This window comes from Tetrao urogallus (assembly GCF_951394365.1).
Source record: "Tetrao urogallus genome assembly, chromosome: 3".
NCBI classification, from domain to species: domain Eukaryota; kingdom Metazoa; phylum Chordata; class Aves; order Galliformes; family Phasianidae; genus Tetrao; species Tetrao urogallus.
This window is the reverse complement of record NC_136815.1, coordinates 40,751,297-40,771,360: the sequence shown is the minus strand read 5'-3', so window position 1 is coordinate 40,771,360 and position 20,064 is coordinate 40,751,297. Positions and strand designations below refer to the sequence as shown.

The following is a 20,064-nucleotide window of genomic DNA, read 5'->3' as shown; positions in this document are numbered from 1 at the left end:
TTACAGTGAATTATCAGTATGGATGATGAATGTTTCAAGTAGCACCAATTCTGCAAGCCTTTTAGGAACCGCTCCAGACGTTGCTAAAGCAATCTCTCCAATTCATGAATATAGGCTATAGTTCCTGACTGAATAATTGCACCTGTCCCAAGGTTGGATTTCACACTGTTTTAAATCATTATTACACCTTGTTAAGTACATTACTCAATCCTTCATAAAGATTTACAGTGAGTATTTGGAGCAGTGCAAGCTTAGTGCCAAGCAGGGTTGCAGAACTTCTCTCACCTCTCTGCCGGGCCAGTAGCTTTCCTTTCCAGGCCCTTCTGCCTCTGTTTAGCCAAAAATGCAGGGAATGCCCCATCTCTCAGGATGGGCTGGATGCCTTTCACCTGCCGTCTTGGGGGAGGCCATCACACAGGCATGTGCAGAGCAGACAAGGACAAGTCGGCCTGTCAGGCTGGAGGAAGATGTGCGTTGCCATGACAACCGTCCCTGCTGCAGGGAGCGAGGGGCCGGGGGAGGTGAGAGGAAACGGGGGCCCAGCTTTCGCTTTTAAATGTTAAAGATTACAACTAATACACATACATTTTTTATGCCCGCTTTTTAAATGTTATACGTTTCAACTAACATGCATACATTTTTAATTCCTTTCGTACCGCAGCAGATGCCTTGGTTCAAGGAAAACAAGGCCTCGCATTCAGCGCGCTGCACTCAGTGCCTTGTAAACTGCAGTCTATGGTGAAGCTACTGCTTCCAACCCTTGTGATTCTGTGATTCTGTGACTTCTATGGGACTGATTCCTTACTATGGAGTTGTCTGTGACCTTCAGGAATGCACATTTGTAAAAGGCATTTATCAAGGAGCACAGTTAAGATTTTTTCCCATGCCTTGATACAGTTCCTAAAAGAGTGCTGCTTTCCTTTTGAAAATTCCTGTATTCTCAAAGCTCTCTCTCCCAACACAAGGCACTTTGAGACTTCCACTTTTTAAATGGAATGCAGTGTTGCTCAGACATGCTATTGCAGATTGCCTTCCTAACAAGTCAACCAGTGCGATGCTTTAGGATATTTTAGTGCTAGCTAGAGAAATACCTTTCTCTTGGCTACTGCTCTCCAGGAAGGAAGAGAAGCATGAGGCTTCAGCCCTGTGTTTCCTGCCATGGCCTCACTACTGACTGCGCCTGCCTGCCCACGCTATTACTTTGCTATGGTTTATCACAGAATCACAGAATGGCCCGTGTTGGAAGGGACCTCCAAGGATCATGAATCTCCAACCCCCAGCCACAGGCAGGGACACCAACCTCCCCATGTAATACTAGACCAGGCTGCCCAGGGCCCCATCCAACCTGGCCTTGAACACCTCCAGGAACAGGGCATCCACAGCCTCTCTGGCAGCCTGTTCCAGCACCTCACCACTCTCTCTGTAAAGGACTTTCTGATATCCAACCTAAATCTCCCCTCCCTCAACTTAAAACCATTTCCCCTTGTCCTGCAGTTATCAACCCTTTCAAAGAGTTGATTCTCCTCCTGATTGTGGGCTCCCTTTAGGTACTGAAAGGCTGCAGTGAGGTCACCCCGCAGCCTTCTCTTCTTCCAGAAGAGCCCAGCTCCCTCAGCCTGTCTTCATAGCAGAGTTGCTCACGGTTTATGTTGCCTCATGGTCACTAAAAGGGGGAGACTGGAAACAGTGTTGATGTGGCTTGAAGAAGGAAGTCCTTGGGTGCAGAGTCATCCCTGTGCTCCTGCATCACTTTGTGTCTTTCCCTAAAAGCTGCTGTCTGCAGCACGGCCTTATTCTGAGCAGTGAAGAGGAGATGCAGGGCCATCTGACCTGTGTGTGGCACACCGCTAACAGGCAGAACAGCAGGGAAAGGCTGCAGACAACCCCTACTCCTGCTGGTAAATCTGAGCCTGCATTCAGCTTTACTGTACTTTGATTCTGGATGTGCCAGTGCATAGCTGCTATGTTTCTGGAACTAAAGCCTCTCTGGGTTGTTCATAAAACCCTGAGGCGAAGGGCAGGGGAAGAGCCTTCATCAAAATGTTCTTCTGCGGTAAAATAAATGCTGCAGCACCGTGAGCTCCCCAGCCCAGCCAACTGCTGGGATGTGTTTTTGTAAGAAGGAGCGTAGCACAGAGGAAGAGGAGTAGTGTGGGCGATTCTGCTGAATTTTAACTACAGTTTCTGCTCCTTCTGTTTATTCACATAAAAATAGAAGTCTTGCTGACACAAAGCCGTCTCTAAATAATACCATCACCACAAACATACTTACAATAACATTTGAGAAAGCAACCCCAACCATCCATAAAAACAATCTTGGCTGCTTTGCTAATATGTTGCCTGGAGATAAAACCACCCAGACTGTAAGAAGCATGAAGAGCAACAGAGGTGACACAAGAGGTAGGAGTCCTTCATACAAAGAATCATTCTTCAGTGTTTTCCTTAAATGTGCTCTGCAAATAAATACAATGATTTTATGGAGTAAGAAAATGTATCCGTTCCATTTCCGCACAGTAACTCCAGCCTGAACTCAGCCCAAGAATTCATTTTGCAACACAGCTAATTGTACAAACTTGTTAGGTACCTAAGCTTTTAAAGAGAAAGGGTAGGATATAAAAGGAACATATTTCTGGACTATAATTGCACTGTTTTATTCACACAGCTTCTGGTCAGCTCCCCTCTCTCATCACTGTCTGGCAGTGGACCCCTTGGCTTGCACACAGTGAGCTGTAGTAGCTCCAGTGTCACCAAATGCACAGCATGCAAACTTACTGTGAACTCAAAGCGTGTATTTTTAGATGATTAACCTTCTAATATAAGACAGGAAGTGACTTCAGCCAATACAGAGACAACACAGCTGAGCACGTGGCTGGCAGGTATTGCTGTTACTTGGATTGAGAGGAGACATGCTGGACAATCCCACAGCAATGGCAAAAGGTAGGGGGTACTTTTTTTTTTTTTTTTTGCTAACTAAAGTAATGGAAAATCTGTGAGGCATTATTTGTTTGTTTTTCTTCTTGGATGTTTTAAGATGCTTTTTAGAGATAGTACTAAATAAAGGTAGCGAAGGACTGTATTTTCTGTCAGATGGGAAAATGGTAAATGTAACATCAGTGCCTTTTGCATCTGGCTTGCATTCTCACTCAGGCAGAACACGCTGAGAGGTTATAAAAGCAGTAGGAGCTTTAATGTACTAAAATTCACTATCATTAAACTATTTCTTCATACACAGTTTTCACATGAGCGATTCTGTGTTTGAAGTGTACTGGGAAGTGTCCTGTTTAAAATCTCTGACTATCTGTGTTTATAAAAGCAGCTAGACAAAAAGCCAATAAATACTTTCTTCAGTCCTAAAAAGAATAGTCTTCTGATAAAATAATGACTGAGAACAGACAGCAGGATGGAGAGAAAGAGCATTACTGGAAAACACAAATTCCTCACCAGCACATAGCTTGTGTGTGCATCCTTCAAGCAACTCCAGCTGGATGTTTAGAATTGGGTGCTCTTCTGCTTAGAGGGATGATAAAACTTGCCAAAAGGCCTATGTCAGATGATGACATGAGGAGGCAAATACTAAGCAAAAGTCCCGAAATGAGTGGAAAGAACATAGTGCTGCCCTCCTCCTCCTCACCCTCCCTGATGCAAAGCCCCTCATGCCCGCAACTCCTCACTGGGGGCAGACTGCGATGAGGTGAGGGCCTCTTAGGAGCTCTGCATTGCTGTCTTAGAGTCTCTCCAAAATCAACGCACTAACACTCATTGCCACTAATTCCTTAAGATAGGGAGTGACAGCCCCTCCTCCAGGAAATGTGGGTTCTGAGAGACCCGATGTGACAGGTGAGGGAAATGAGCTAGCAAATACTAGAGGAAGGCAGGCAGCATTAATAAAAATAGGCCACTGGAGTATAAGCGAGCAGTGTATGAAATCACTAGGTGCAGCAAGCCAACTCTTAGATGTAATCACAGCTTGCCACCTGCCTAGCCCATATCTGATGGCAATTATCTGCAGCCTTCATACAGAGAGGAGTTTTACAGGAGGATCTGAAAGACAATAAACTCTTTATGGAGTGGAGATGATCAGCTACATAATTTTGCTTAAAGCGGGTAAAAGTCAGGAATCACATTTGGCTGCAAATAAAACACACTGTTTATATCCAGAGGGCATTCATTGTTTTGCCATCCAGGAACAGTGTGAGACTGCCTGAGGAGTTGCAAGTGAAAGGGAAACTAGAGAGGCTACAGACATAGGAAAGAAGCCAGTCAGATGCTGAAAGCTGGACTGAAAAAAAAAGCTGCTGTACCATCTTAGGACAGCTGGCTGAAAGTCTGCATGTATTTCTCATGTAACAAAACCATTAAATACACAATTAAATGGGGGTTGGGGGGTAGAACTTATTTAATGTTAATTCACTTACCTGTGGATGTTGTATAGTGTCTGTGGAAATGAAAGAAGTAAACTGAAGCCTGGAAGAAAAGAGAGATTGATATGTGCTGATTTACAGTCATACCAGCTTGACAATCCCACAGTCTCTCATACGACAAGAGAGCCAATGAGCCATTGTAGAAATGACTTGGTATTCTAGTATTCATCACAGGATGCAAATGAAATTCAGAGGCTTTAGGCAATAACATAAACTTCCTTATTTTTCCAAGTGTTAGCTGCTAGAAGTAGTTGCTGATACAGATTTTCTTGTGCAATGAGTGACAAAAGCTGCAAGACTCTTAAAATGTGATGCCACAAGTCAGTACAATCAATTGTGTGCAGTGCAGGTTCCTCTGCGGGATCTAAGAAAGATCACGGCCCCATTTTGCGTGAGCTGCTCTCTGTTCATGTAGAGAGAGACAAATCTGACACCAGAAGCTTTCCAATGGAATATATAAGGATAATTAATCTTCAACAGTGCTGCCCACATCAGTGGGGAAATAATAGGTTTATGGTCCAATATGCTGAGATTCAATTAATGTGAGGCTTTGCTGAGACAATGGCGTAAGGGAATTAATTTTCATGATATAGCCATCATTTTGATGAGTTGTTGTTTTGTTTTGTTTTGTTTTTTAAATACAGCTGTGACCTTTCTGGAGCTCAGCTTTAACCAATAAAGGACAAGGAATTTGCCTTTGTTAACTCTGTGTCTCTGTGCCTTGCTGCTGCCAAGGACCCAGGCGCTGGCTGAGGACCCGCGTGGTGCCCTGTGCAACACCCCCACACAGAATGCATTCCAAGGGGCAGAGAAGGACTCCAGCAAGAAGTGAGCATTCAAGTGCTTTTAAAAAGCAGCAGCAGCAGTCAGCCCAACTAGGTGAGCATGTATGACCTTCTTTACTCCGTGATATCCATTTTCTCACAGAGCTCTTTGGTTTTGGTTTTCCTGTATCAAGTACCTCTGCCTGGTCGGTTTGTTGCTCGGAGATGGCTCTCAGCAGCATATATATTTCTGCCTGGCTTCTAGAATATAATACTTGAAGATCACCAAGGGAGCACTAAATGCATGTGTAATTAATATTTTGTAGGGGGAAGAATAACACAGATTTTGTAAACTTTTTGCTTTGCCCTTAAAATTTCACACGCGCAGTCAGTACAACACACTTTCATCTCATTGTTAGAAATATTACAAATTACAAGGCAGCAGGAACGAGCACAAGAACCATTCCAAATTACTTAGCACCAGAGTCAGTGCAGAATAGTGGACTCTCAAGAAATGTTTAGCATTCAGCCCTCATCAAAGACATACCTAAGTCTTAGCATGGCCAGAGTGGCAACGGAGGAGAAGGAAAACTTAAAGTGCAGGGATAGTAGAGATTCCAGGATTGCTGGAAAACAAATAAAAAGGGATACAATAGATATTCTATTTCTGCAGTCTTCTCAATTATCTTTTAAAGGAGAAGAAACAGAGAATTGGAAAAAGAATATCCAGCCTGCAAGTAATTTCAGGTATTGCATTTTCATGTGTTTACTTCTTGTTGCTTCTTAAAACAGATAAGAGCTCTGCTTCTTTGCCATGGAGGAATCTCTGTATCACACAGCTGAAGGCTGTGCAACTGAAGTTACAGCTCAAGTATTTTGTAAATGTATTTACAAAATTTGCAAGCTTAGTGCCTTCAGAAAGATCTGTGCTTCATGTGCACTGCAGTTATCTATGTTTTCTATTAGGCAGGGAGGGCTGGTTCAATAAAAGCTTGAGTAACATACAGCAGTTCCAACATCTGCATCACATTAGAGCAGACATGAGACAAAACATTGACTCTTGAGGTTAAATCTAAATTTCCTGCTGCAATCCTGAAGTTTGATTTGTTAGGAGAAAAGCAACCAAGAGGAACAGAAATAGAGACTGCAACTAGAAATAGAATTCAAAGCCCAATGGTTGCCAGCAATTTGTTATTTTTATGAAGTGCCATTTTAGTTAGAAATAACATGCTGACCACAAACAATCCCCAAGCTATAGCTGAAAGTCGCTTTTGGATTGGGACAGTTACAGCAGTCACTCCTCTGTATTTTTAGACACCTTTCCTTTAACAAACTGAGCGCAGAGGATGCAGTAGGGAAGGCAAAGGGTGTTCCCCTCTTTCTTACAGGATTTTCAAAATTCCATCATTTCCTACAACACGTTGCTCTCTCCCATCGTCTTTTAGCTCAGGAGGCCTGGCTAGGGGGCTGCTTTTGGTACTCATTAAGTCTGTCTTTTAATTGGCATTAAGAAGCCCTTTGTGCCTGGGAGCTAAATTACTGCTTCCGCATTGCTGCCATTCCCTGCTGGTCCAGGGAACAAAAGGTGCAGCCTGGAAAGCCACCACCATGCTATCCCTCAGGCACTGGTCCAGCTCTGCAATGCCCAAGGGATGGCCTTGGTGCTTTCTTCTTTTTTCTTTTTTTAAATAGCCTATTTTATTTTAAAATCGTAACAAAGTCAAGCTTAGTGCATTAGAAGTTTTTAAGGCTACAGACAATTCATGGATTCACAGAATGGCAGGGTTTGGAAGGGACCCCTAGAGATTGTCGAGTCCAACCCCCAGATGCTTGTTAAAAATATCACTGCTGTTGTATTTTTTCAGTTTTACCTTCAATATCTTCCCCAGCTAATTTAAATCCTGAATCCCAAAGGTAAGAAAACAGCTCTGCTCTGAGGGCAGAAATGCAAAGCACAGATGGGTGGCACAGATACACACAGGGAATTCTTGTGTCACGCTGGGCATCAAGCCCAAATCCTGGGATTTAGGCACAATCCCATGCTCAGTCCTGAGCCTTTCAATATCTCGTCTCACTTTTCAGAGAAATAAGCATTTGCAAAGCTCTTTATCAGGAATTATCTTGTCCATATTAAAAAACAACTACCAAAAAAATAACCCAAAACCCAATACCAATGCATTCAGGATTACAGATATGTCAGAAATAAAGGCATATCTTGTATTCCAAACATGAGCAAGGATGCGTATAGAGATTTATATATCTATAAGCATACAGACAGTTATGTACTCAAGCACACACATACTTATATAAGTGTGCAAAGGGCAAAAAGATAATTCCCATCAGTTCTAGTGACAACTTCAGATTTCATTTGCCTCTTTCAAATTCCATTCCAAAACTGCTAAGGTGTTAGTTGTGTTACACTTCTGAGTGAATAAAAAACAAAAACAGAAAACAAACAAACAAACAAACAAACAAACAAACAGCAAGAGATGGACAATGCAATACATTTGTCCGCTGTTAACCTGGCAGTAATGGCAGACTGGCAGTGACGTATTTAAGTTCACTTACACGAAGGCATCTTAAAGCGTTCCTCAAAACCTCCTGATGGCATGAAGACTGCAAGGCTTATTTCACCATGGCACAGTGCAGCCACTTGGGTGACTTGCTTGTTGTAGTGAAAGGGAGGATGAGTCCAGAAACTGGCAGCTGGCACTGCTGTCAGCTCTACAAAATGCTCTTACAGTAACCAGCAAAAAGACCTAGCCTGCCTCAGGTAACCAGGTTCCTGAATTCACCCAACTGCAGAGATTTTAAGCAATGCTACATAAAATAACTCTAAGTAGGCAGCCAGAACGCCTAGGACACTATTTTTAATGAAATACGCTGCTTCAAAGGAAGAGGTATCTCAGCTGTTTATTCTCTCCACATCTATTTCATCACAAAGTCTTCAGGTGGGTACCTACCATTCCCTGTCCTCCCCCAGAACAGAGTTCCTGGAGCAATTGTGGAGAGCCCTGCACAGACCTTTTCCTTTGCATACTGCAGAAGCTCTACTGAGTAAAAACCAACACTTTAACTGCTGAAGTTGCACCTACGATTTAAATATCATCACCCTCCTCCCTTATTCTTCATTAGCTTATTCTTCATCATAGACTATACTTGTTTCAAAAGAATGGCAAGTACTTCCTTTTCCACTAGGAAAAAAAAAAAAAAAAAAAAAAGGAAGATTGAAAATATTTAGGCCTCAATGTAAGCTTGAAAAATTCTTCAATTTTTTTTCCATGATTTTTTTCCAAACGTCTTCCACATTTAGAACAGCCAGATCTATAAAACATATCTCAGCATGCTGAGCAGTGCCTGAAAGCCGGCTTCATTGAAAGGTGAACATTCAGGAGCATTTCCAGCAGGAACAGCAGCTTTTGTGGAACTGTGTGGCTTTCCCACGCATTTCCTGGGAAGAGAACTCATGACTGGTTGTGCACACAGATTACTGCATGTTCAGTTGTCCAGTCTTCTATAAAATTGCATTTTAGTGTTACATAAAATTGCAATCTTATAACCACTGAGTAAGTGAAGAAAACTCTTAAACTTATAATTTTCAGACTGAGTTGCACCCGTAAATTCAGAATTTTGTATTAAGTAATTTAAGGACAGATGAAAAATAAACCTGGACACACCTACACACTCTCAAAGGATTTGACATGATTAAGAGTACTGTGTAAACGTGAGTACTGCATTCATGCAAAAAGCTGATGTAAGTTTGTGATGTTTAGAATCTAAGACACTGAGTTTAAAGCAGTAAAGGGATGCATTTGTCATGCTTTCTGATTTTATAGCTTATTTTCAAAGTCTAAGAACACAGTGCATTAATCTCTTTGAACTGGGCTGCAAGGTAACAATTAGCATTTGGAGAGCTTTAATATAGGCTGAGAAATTAGATTATGGATGCAGTTGCTGCTTTGATGTAGTCTTGTTTAAAAGCATGGATGTTCAAGTTTCTTTTTCAGCATACAGCAAGAATCAAGCACCTAAGGAGCAGTGTCCTTAGTTGAAAACTCAAGGCTGGCCACCAGATGGTCCCTGCCAGGTGAGTTCCCTTGTGTGACTTCCCTTTTGGGGCTCTCACTGCCTGTGAAATGAAAAACCACATCATTGTCACAGTCACCATCATGGAATCTTGATCAACACCACTGACTGGAGGTTCAGGGTTCACCCCAGAGTTTCAGGGTGTAATTCTGCCAGCAACACTCAGAGCTTTTGTTTTCTGGGTTATTGTGGCTATTTTGGATGGGTTATTCTATACACGAACTTCAGTGTGTTTTATGTAGACCTGGAGTGACAAATGAGTATTTCACACCCTTTTCTTATAAAGCCTTGTACAATCTGTCACAGCAATGCCTTAATAGATGGTAAATTGGTGACAAAGCAGTAGAAGCAAACTGATGTTAACTACACTTTTTAGACAAGGCTAGTCAGGGCCTGTAGGAGTGATAGCATTTAGAAAACATTTAACTGAGCGTTTAATCACTTAATTGTCCAACAGTGAGGCAGAACAATCAGCTACTTTGCAATGGGAACTATAGAAAATCAGTGGAGAATGACTTATTGGCATGAAGCAGAAAAAAATACACAATTAAAGTATGTAAGAAAGAAAATTTCCTTCCACCATCAGAAGCGCATTTAAGTTGTCTTTGTGATCAGTGCCTTGCATTGCTATGAAGGCTCCCAACATCACCAGTTTTCCATGGGAAAGCAAGCTGCCTCACTTGCAGCTGTGCCCCAGAGAAGAGGTAGAGGGCCGTGTCCAGATTGCTCCAGCCAGAAGAAACCTGCCTGCCTGCTGTGATGCAGATCTACTGAATGGATTTACGGGAATAAATGTCCTGTGAAGGGTTGGCCTGCAGGAGATATATTCAAATGAATAAAATATCAGGTATGTTTTAACTGTAACACTGACTTGGACCAAAAAAACTCAACTAAAGAAATGTGCATTTCAGATGATGGCTGTTTGACCATGGCCTTCTAAAATTTTGTTACATGGAAAAAGGAACAGGCTGTTGTATAATTGCCAGCTGTATGACTTCTCTGTCCTCCTTCAATCCATACAGTATAGGACATCGTTTAAGAACTGCTTTAGATGAATAACTGTGCTTTCTCGATATTACAGAATTCAAATACTTGGCATGTTTTAAATGCAGCTTGGTCTGATCATTAGTTTTTTTTGCTGCTAATGTGTTTTATTTTATGCACTTATTCCCTATTTCACGTACTTAAGTAGCTCAGAGAAATGAGCAACCTCAAGGCACACACAATCCTTGCAGAGTACAGGACCCAATCCAGTTCACATCGTAGGAAAAAACTCTGAATCCTTTGGCTCCATCTCTAAGAGAAAGTTCAAGTTTCCGATCTACGACAGCTGTTAGTACTCCACTGAACATTTCATGTTCAAATGTGTACTTTGAAAATTTGCACCAGCTTTGCCACAAGCTCCACGATCCAGATGTGGGCACTGCTGCTCACCAGATAGAGCAGACTCAAATGTGCCCCTGGGCTTGGAGGGCGGAACTGCCGGCACCGTGTGCCACACACCAATGAAGCACAGCATATCCACTCTATGCTCTGGCGATCTTTCAACCACAAAGCATTGTTCTGCAACGGCAATTGATACTGAGGAGGAGCAGGAACATTTCTGTGCACCTAGGAGTAGTTTTTCCAACATGGCACCCTAAGGAATGAAGCTGATATGACTGATAACACTTTGCCTATTCAATTCTGAACAAATTTAATAGGTTGAAAGACATTTCCTGTAAGTTGCTTGGAAATAAACGGTCAAGTAAAGGAAAATAGTTACATGGATGTTTCCAGTGAGGAGAAGATTGCAGCCTGAGCTCAAATTTTATTGCACGTTATAAAATCTATTCCACAGAGAGCTAGTGTGTGTGTCTTGAGTATGAAAAAGCTTCATGCACCCTATCATAGGTCATGTAATTGCAATGTGAGACAGAAACCATAATCAATTAGTAATGCTGCTCCTTAAACTACTGACGTTTATCTGTCAATTAAAATCTTTGTATAAAGTCCGTAACATCTTTTGGTATCATTTTTGGTACGAGACTGCATGTAGCAAACTGATTGTTTTAAAATGCTTATTGTAAATATTTTATATGGCTCTCAACCCGATAAGGCAGTGACAGGGAATGCCTGGTATTTGGGGCATCCTGGAGGGGTGAAAATAAATGATGGGTCTCACCCCAGTGGTGCCCTTTGAAGAGACCCTCGTTAGCCAGATAATGCTATGGGACAGTTGTGGTTAAATCCCAGTGGGGCTTTTGGAGTGTCATCCACAAAAGCTTTGCTGAGAGCAGAAGTAATTAGTTCCAGCTGAGCACACAGGCACATAACTTTAGAAAGGTCTGGCTACTTTCATGCTAAGAGGGGAAAAAAAACAAAGGTATTTCTGTCCAGAAGGCAGGAAAACAAAGGTATTTCTGTCCAGAAGGCTCTGGAAACAGAGAACAGCCTTTTTTATTTTGTTTGATGCTCAGCTAGGTGTGTGTTAGGGGGCATAAGGACTGGAGCTTCAGGATGGAATTGCATTCACTGCCTGCAAAAATTACATGTTCCTATTCACTGGGTAGCAGAATTTCCACAGAACACTCTGCAGAAGTTTCTCAGCTTCACAAGGAAGGCCTCCGAGGGCTCTTTTCAGCAGCCCGAGTGCTGACCTTCCTACAGGTGTTCACTGTGTGCAAGACAGTTCCCAGGGACATATGTAAAGCTCTCTCTTGGGAGGTTTTCATAAAGCTTCTAATCTAAACACCGGTATCACTGTGGTTTTTATGTATATCTTTCTGTGTTCTGGCACCTGATAAAAATTGCTTTTTGGGGGAGTGAATGTCACCTGGTGATACCGCAGCTTCCACTGAGGATGTGCTTGGAGTGGAGTTCATCCTGAGGTTATATGTGGGCTCTTCTTTTTTTTCTTTTTCTCCGAGAAACTCCAGGAAACACATCTGAAAAACTCCACTCTTGTGCTTCTTGTTTGGATTTCTTCCCACTATAAAAGGTACTAGCTAGCTAAAGCCCAGCTGTGCTCGGAAAAGTGACAGCTCAGCAGTTGAACTCCTGTTGTGTACAGAACAGTAAAAGCACAAAACTGCAGGCACGCTCTTGGCCAAGTATTGATGAAGCAGACGTGCAGGTCTATTGTTAGAGTGAGCACTGCTGACTCTTAAATGCCATCAGATGGTTAAGGATAGCAGTTAGGGCTTAAAGGCTCCTCTCAGAGTTCTGGGAAACAAACTCATAAAAAGCTGTGGAGACCCTATTGCATTGCTCTGGGTTTTGAGTGGCCACAGAGGCAGTGAGCTGAGCGTGCTGCAGGGAGGTGACTTGAGACAAACAGGTCTGGCCGAGCAAGGTGTGCTCTGCCCTTGGTGCGGGCTGCCTCAATGCTCTTTCAGTGGGCACAGTGGGTTCCTGGGATTTACTGCAAGCTTCTAAAAACTTTATATATCCAGATTTACAGCACACAGTTTATCCAGTGATAAAACATTCTAAGCACTTTTGTTGAACTGGGATTCATACCTGTGACAAAGCTGAAGTGTTGTCTGGATCAGAATGCTACTAAGCATTGCATACTTTACACCTTTATTAAAGGTATAATTGAGCTGCAAAAGTTGCCCTGCTAATGGCATTATAGACAAAGTGCAAGAAACAATATTTTCAAAGAAACGTTTTGGCTCTCAGTTATATTTCCTCTGCTTGGGACAAGGATGGAAGAAGTACTCAGCTCCCTGCTTAGGAATCCAGCCATGCAACACTAGACAGAAGCAGCGCTTCTTCCTAAATCTAAAGGAACATTCTATCAAACTTCACTTTGCAGTAGAATATGAAAAAAGATGCTCAGTTCTATGGATTTTGTCATGCTGTTGTGCTTTCCTAGCACAGTTCTTCCTAATACATTGACTAGTTTGAGTTTAACTTTCACCCATGACTTCCCAAGTGCATCCAGATCCTCACAGAGGCAGCTGTCATGTGCCTTGACAAGAGGAGCAGAAATGATGTAGATAGTGTGGATGGAGCTCTGCACTCGCAGACCCCAGCAGCACAGCTCACTCAGAAGCCAGCACCCATCTCTGGCTCTGCAGCACGGCTCCCAGAGCAGACAGAGCTCCCTCTTCCCACCAGAGGGCATTTCCTCACTGCACACGGCCAGATTGATCCTTGCATTGCCTACCAAAAGGGCAGCCGACTGCTTTTGCCCTTTCCTTTCTTCCTTTTTCTCTGTGCTCACAACAGTCCTGACAAATAAAAAGACTGCTCAACTTCAGTCACACAGGATCAGTTTTAGATGCTGCAGACATCTCTGCAGGCAAGTGACAACACGAAGCTGTGCAAATGCAGCAGATTTAGAAGCACCCCAACAAACATGTTGGCAGCCCCTGGCTGGAGTTGGATCTGTGTGATAGCCTTTTCTCAAGTCCTCTATCTGGCTCAAGGCCATTTCTGTCTGTCTGGCCTGAGCCAAACCCTTTGTTTTGTGCCCGCTTGTCATTACTTGTAAGTTCATATAGAAATCCTGGAAAAATACATATGCTGATGTTGTCACCTTCCAATCAACACACGGAAGCATTCCACATGCACACCTTTGTATCTAAGCCTGCTGTTCTAGCTCATTGCAATGTAACTCATGTTCTTAGTCCAGCTGTGGCAGCTGGAAGGTGCTCTCTGCTTACTTCAAGATACACTGACAGTGTCAAGCAACGAGCAAACTGGCAACTGCTGTGTATGAAAAATGTATACTTCTGGTCTGAGAGTAATTCTAAGAACAGAACTTAGAAACCATCTAGATCTACAGCTTTGCCTCCTCTCGTTATTTAAATATCTTTCTTCTATCCATGATGTTTTGGATTGTAGTGTGCTGCAGGCTGAACTACTTATCTTTTACCATATGTAAATGTGAGCAACATTTTACCTGACTGATATTAGAAGTTTGTGAGTGTTTGAAAACAGTCAGAACAGCACACTGATCTGCATGTATAACTGAGGAACGATTTTTGTGTTATTTGTATACAACAGATATGAATTCAGTGAGGAAAAATGTTTCCAGCTTAAGTTTACCAGTAAGACTCCTGTTAATCACCTCTATTCATGTCAGCTTGGGACTGGCCAATGCTTGCAAAAGGAAAAGGAAATTTATACGCAAAATAGGGAATTATCTGATCAAAGGAATTAAATAACAGTGAAGTTCTTTATGGATCCAGGCACTTACCTATAAGCAAGATTACTAAAACATCTGTAATGTAATAACCAAACAGGAAAGGCTTCTGCCAAACTTCCACACCAACAATGCCAGTGAGCAGATATGCTGTTATTAACACCTAAGAAAAAAAGATAACGCATTTTTAATCCTTTCCTCCTAAGGGCACAGAATTTTGCTTACCATCTCAGTACAAACAGAAACACAGCCCTGCTCTCCACCTGATGCTGGCTGCCAGCAGCCCTGCCAACCACTGCTGGTTCAGTTCCCTGAACTGTTCTGGACCAAGATTAACAGTGAATTATGAAAATTCACTGTACCTCTAAGTCCAAGCAGTCACATTACTTGTAATGCCATGAGGAGACTGCATACTCACTTATTTTTTCCCAGGTAACACTTGTTAACTTCTATTTTTTCCATTCAGTACAGCTTCTCACTCTGGGATCACAAGTATTTTCCAGCCTTACCATATGATAGAATTTACTACCTTTTTGCTTAGCTTGTTTTTTTGGTTAGATACCACTGTATTTGACTTCATTCACTTCTCCGTATCTAAATTCAAGGCTCTTGCCCTATCATTACATAAATTTTAAAGAATTTTATTGAATGGGGCATCATAGGACCGCACGCACAATTGCCTGCGTGAGAACCAAAAGGAGAAGAGCAGGAACAAGAGCAAAAGTTGTGTTTTAGGAATCGGAGAAATATTGGTCTAAATGAAGGATGTATATAACGGGTTTTACAACCCACTACAACAGAGGTAACATTTGGCTCCCTAAGGAGACTGCATTATGTTATCCATAAGACATGACAGATGAACTCTTAGCTCCATCTGATTTGAGGGCAAAACTCCAGCTGGCTTTGACAGAGCCTGAATTTACCCTCACACGTTGCACTCTGAACAGACATTTTTGGCGAGCAATAAAAGAGGATCTTCGGTATTATCCGCTATTACAGTCAGTATTTTTGGCAGAACACTCACGGGTATCACTGTCAGATGTCAGCACACCTCTAGGAACGGGAGCGCTGAGGCAACGTGCCGTATGGGGAATCCCCTGCCCTGGGACTGGGGGATTCAAGGCTCCCAGGCTGAGGTTGTCTCTCATTTAACAGATGTTGTGTAGGAGAAACACTCTTTGGCTTCAATTCATTGGTATTTTGGTTTCTAGAGAATTGTAAGCAAGCCCCTGCTATCACTGGAATCAGTAGGAATAACCGCTGTGAATTCATTGCAGCACTCCCCAAGATTTCTTTTAGAATCCTGGGCAATGAGAAGCTGGCTGTGTCCCTGGATCTAAGCTGTGCTAGCAGAAATTGAAGACTGTCAAAATTATTAGACAGAAACTAAGTATGCTAAAAAGCTGCATGTATTTTAGACTGTTTTAAAAGGCATTGATGGTAAAAAATAATAATAATTAAAATGTGCAGCAGTGTTCCCAAGTGCAACGGTGTAATTCTACCTAAGAAAAGACAGACAGCTTTTTACTGATTGGACTTAGTACTTTTCGTGTATAAAGCTAGTCACGAGCAAATAAACATAATCACAAACTTCCGTAAAATAAGAAGTCCAAATTAAATAATAGTAAATATAGTAAATAATAGTAAAGATTGTATTGCAAGCAAGTATCAGACATATATGGTATTGGGTTCTGTGGCTTCTGATGAGGCCAATTCCAGGTTTGTCTCAAGATCTCATCTAAGAGGAGGCAATAGCACTTACTAGAGATAGGAATCTGAAAACAGATGGTGTTAATGTGTAGGTTAGTGTGTTTTGCATACAGGCTCATTGGGTATACTGAATTATACAGAAAAGAAATTCAAACATTTTTTCATCTTTGTTGAAACTACACTGGATACGCTTATGAATTTTTATGATTCCACAAAAAAATGACATGAATTGTAATATTCAGTGTCTCTAGCACATTACACCAGTATTAACTGCTCATGCCTTGGAATACTTTCCATTAACACAGTACTCACACTGAACATCTAGGGAGTACAGTACCGTCACATAAACACAAGTTTTACACCGACAGTAAGTATGGTATTTTCCTAAAATAATAAAAATTAATGATTTCCCACAAGAGCTTTAGTATGATGTGCAATTTTTCAATTTTCCTTTTTTCCCCAACATTCATTCTTTCAAGAAATAGTTGAAATTGGCATAATTAGTTTATAAACACGGTTTCTTATGTATATTAAAAAAGCTCATTTTGCATTTAGACACACGGTACGTGGCAGGCAAACAACAAAACACACTGAGGGATTAATTAACTAAGCAGCATTTGAGTGAAATCATAATCAAATGGTTCAGAAAGCAGGGATCTGATGCAAGATGTGGGCTTTCCCCTTTACCCGTGATATCACCTTGCTCCCACTAAATCTCACAGTGCTCTGAAAGATGCCACAGCCTTCTCCTTTAGGAACCAGGCAGGAGGAGAAGCCATCATGGTCCTTCCAACAATATGACACAGAATCGATGAATCATTTGAGTTGGACAGAAACTTCTATCAGAAACTGTCAGGATGACAGTGCCAAGAGGCTGCTCCTCTCTGCTTGCAGGGGAGTAAGTACAAGGCAGCCTTGTGCCCTGCTCCTTGATGCTGGGCCCACTAACATTCAGCCCTTCGACTGACTCTCCTTCACACTTATCAAAGCTGTATCTCAGGTTTACATGCCATAGTTCCCCATAAAGGGCTGTTTGCTGTAATCAGAGCTAATTGGAGTGCCAGTTACAGCTCAGCTCTTGAAATTAGGTTACCAGTTCTAATGAGTCATCAAAACACAGAAAAATGTGATCAGCAAATTTCCACAAATGTCTCTATTTGAGATAGTTTTTCCCCTGGTACAACAGCTCTTTTAACACCAAGTTAACACAGAGGACCATCCGTATTTATATGCAATGGAGCTGACTCAGCAGCAGTGTTCTGTTCAGGTTGGATATTAGGAAAAATTTCCTCTCCAAAAGAGTGGTAGAGTGGATAAGAGCTGGAATGGGCTGCTCAGGGCGGGGATTGAATCACCACTTCTGGAGGTACTCAAGAAATTATTTAGATGTTGTACTAAGGGACATGGTTTAGTGGGGAAATACTGGTGATAGGTGGGCAGTTGGACTACATGATCTTGGAGGTCTTTTCCAACCTTGGTGATTCTATGATTCTGTAATTCTATGATTCTAAGTTACTTATCTGTACACTTATATTAAAAGCAGTACTTCCTGAGCTTTGTAATGATAATGAAATCCCATGTTCCTGGATGCCATGCGTTTTAAAAGCTGGAGCAGAGGACCAGTCCACCTGAATTTCTGGCATGCCAATGCAATCACGTCATACTGCCAGCGGAATCATTTAAGACAGAGCACAGAGGCATGCTCATGCAGCAACTCAGCTAGGAATGCCATGTAGGAAATTGTGAACATGGGAGCAGCCTGAAAACAGCCTGCAAGTGCTGCCTCACCCTCTTCCTCTGAATGTGACTGTGGCAACATCTGGTGGACAAGTTGAGGGGGAAAAAAAAAACAAAACAAAGCAGCAAGAAAAGCATTTTCTTTCTTGTTTCTCATTAGCCATTTGCTGGTGTTCTTGGTATCCAGTCACTGGAAGTGTTCAAGGTCTAGTCGGATCGGGCACTGGGCAACCTGGTTTAGCAATGGACAACACTGTCTGCAGCGGGGGGGGGGCTGGAACTGGATGATCTTTGAGGTCTCTACGAACCCAAGTGGGTCTATAACACTGTGATTTTATGAAGAGTGCACCCATCATACAACATTACTGGACCAGTTTGAAAAACAAGAGCAAGGCAGTGTCTATTCCAGAATAAATGTCTTTCACTGGACTACGTAGCACAGCCAGATAAAAATACGTATGGGTCTTTCTGATGTGCACAATATTTTCTTTGAACTAATGTAAAAAATACTACCTCTATCAACACGTTATGTCTCGTTTTTTTGCTCACAGACAATCACAACTACAAAAGCTGATTTTAGCAGATGGAAAAATGGACATAGAGACATTTCAATAGTACAGTCTACCACCACTGTTGATGATTGTGCAATTGAGCATTAAAAAACCCTTACACTTATATGCTTATTATTTTGACTGTAAGTTAATCATCACAGAAGTTGCTAGAAAGAAAGCACATAGGACAGCAATTCCGCATCAAAGGGGAAGAGGAAGTAACACTTGTTAGCACCTTGCATCCAAGATAATCAAAACAGTTTACAAACTCTACTGAAATTAAGCCTCACCACAAATCTGTGAGGTGGAGAAATGTTATTACATTATTTCCCAGATGGGAAAGCTGCTGCAGGGGCCTAGGTCACTGAAAGGCACTGGAAGATTTAACAGTACGGCTTCATTAGTTGATATCCACTCCCACATTTAAGCACTCACACAGTTCTGATGAGGTTGCAATCAAAAAGATCTTTCTAAATGTGCATATATTTATCTGTGGCGATCACCCAAGCAACAAGTGAAATTGGTTTGAGCACAGCCATTCATCTCCGGCTGAAAGGACTTCACTGAGAAGCCTTGCACAGATACAGCACAAACTCGCAGACCAGCTGGCTGCCTAATGTCTTAGTGCTGAGCCAACTTCTTCTCCCAGAACCTATTTCCTAGGAGATAAAACAGATGCACCACAGCTGGACCACCGTCTCCGAGCTGTTCTCAAACAACTGGATTCTGATTATGTTTACAGCAATACATCTGCAGCCGTTAATTCAAATACCATATTTCCATTAACACACATATTTGAATGTTTGTCAGACTTCTTTTCAATTATGGCTGTATCTTTTATCCCATGCCTGGGACAGGAATCTCAGAATTCTGGGAGTTTGCTTTTCAGACTGCAAGAGTCTGGCTATCTGGCTGTCTCAGAGACTAGCCAGCCCCAAAATCCAAGCACAGGGCCCTTGGCAACACATGATGCTGCTGCCACTGCTACCATTCATTTGCACAGTGAGGTCACTACGGCAAGTGGCGACCTCACTGCTCGTGTTTGTGAAGATGTCCATCTTGTGGCAGGGCTGTAAGCTGGGCAAGAAGTCAGCTGCAAGGTGGCTGTGGACTGATAAATGATTCGCGTTCTGAATCATGTTTACATAATTCCCAAATAATTAATCTAACATTTTTCAAGGGTGGAAATCACCTGACAACAGTGGATGCTCACTGAATATGTACAGCGCTGTTTATATTATCACATTCAGTTTAAGACTTAGGAGAACTGGTCAGGCCTAGTAATGTACACACCTGTGTAATTACATTAATAAACTCTGGACTAATTTGCACACTGCTTCAGAACCTAGTTTTGGTGGGAAAATTGCTTACGGCTTTGGAGAGCATAACAATTTTTGTTAATTTCACAAATCAAAGGCAGTTAAATGACATTCTCACGCATGCCATCCAGTTGCTAAGCTTGCTGCAAATCTTTTTTTTCCTACAAGGCAATGAATCCCCAATGCTGATAATTTGCTTGAGAATGCCCTTTCTTTGCAAATGCAGGAAATTTTTCTAAATTACTTCTAGGGTTATTCAATTTCACACTCAAACTTTTAGCCAAATACATTTGCCTTGAGCTATGTTTTTTTCTACTTCAGTAATATTATGCAAACACTAAC

The 20,064-nt window shown here is 42.0% G+C and overlaps 1 protein-coding gene across 1 annotated transcript in view; it reads right to left on the bottom strand.

Moving 5' to 3' along the window:
- The window catches only part of LOC306944752 (ethanolaminephosphotransferase 1-like), a gene marked incomplete at both ends in the record, with an annotated part of 46,088 nt that overhangs the window by 2,243 nt on the left and 23,781 nt on the right, over positions 1-20,064 (bottom strand). Inside the window, 3 exons of the mRNA XM_079533349.1 lie at positions 2,273-2,453; positions 4,416-4,464; positions 14,460-14,568. Of these exons, the coding sequence (XP_079389475.1) occupies positions 2,273-2,453; positions 4,416-4,464; positions 14,460-14,568 (339 nt within the window). The remainder of the gene's footprint in view (positions 1-2,272; positions 2,454-4,415; positions 4,465-14,459; positions 14,569-20,064) is intronic.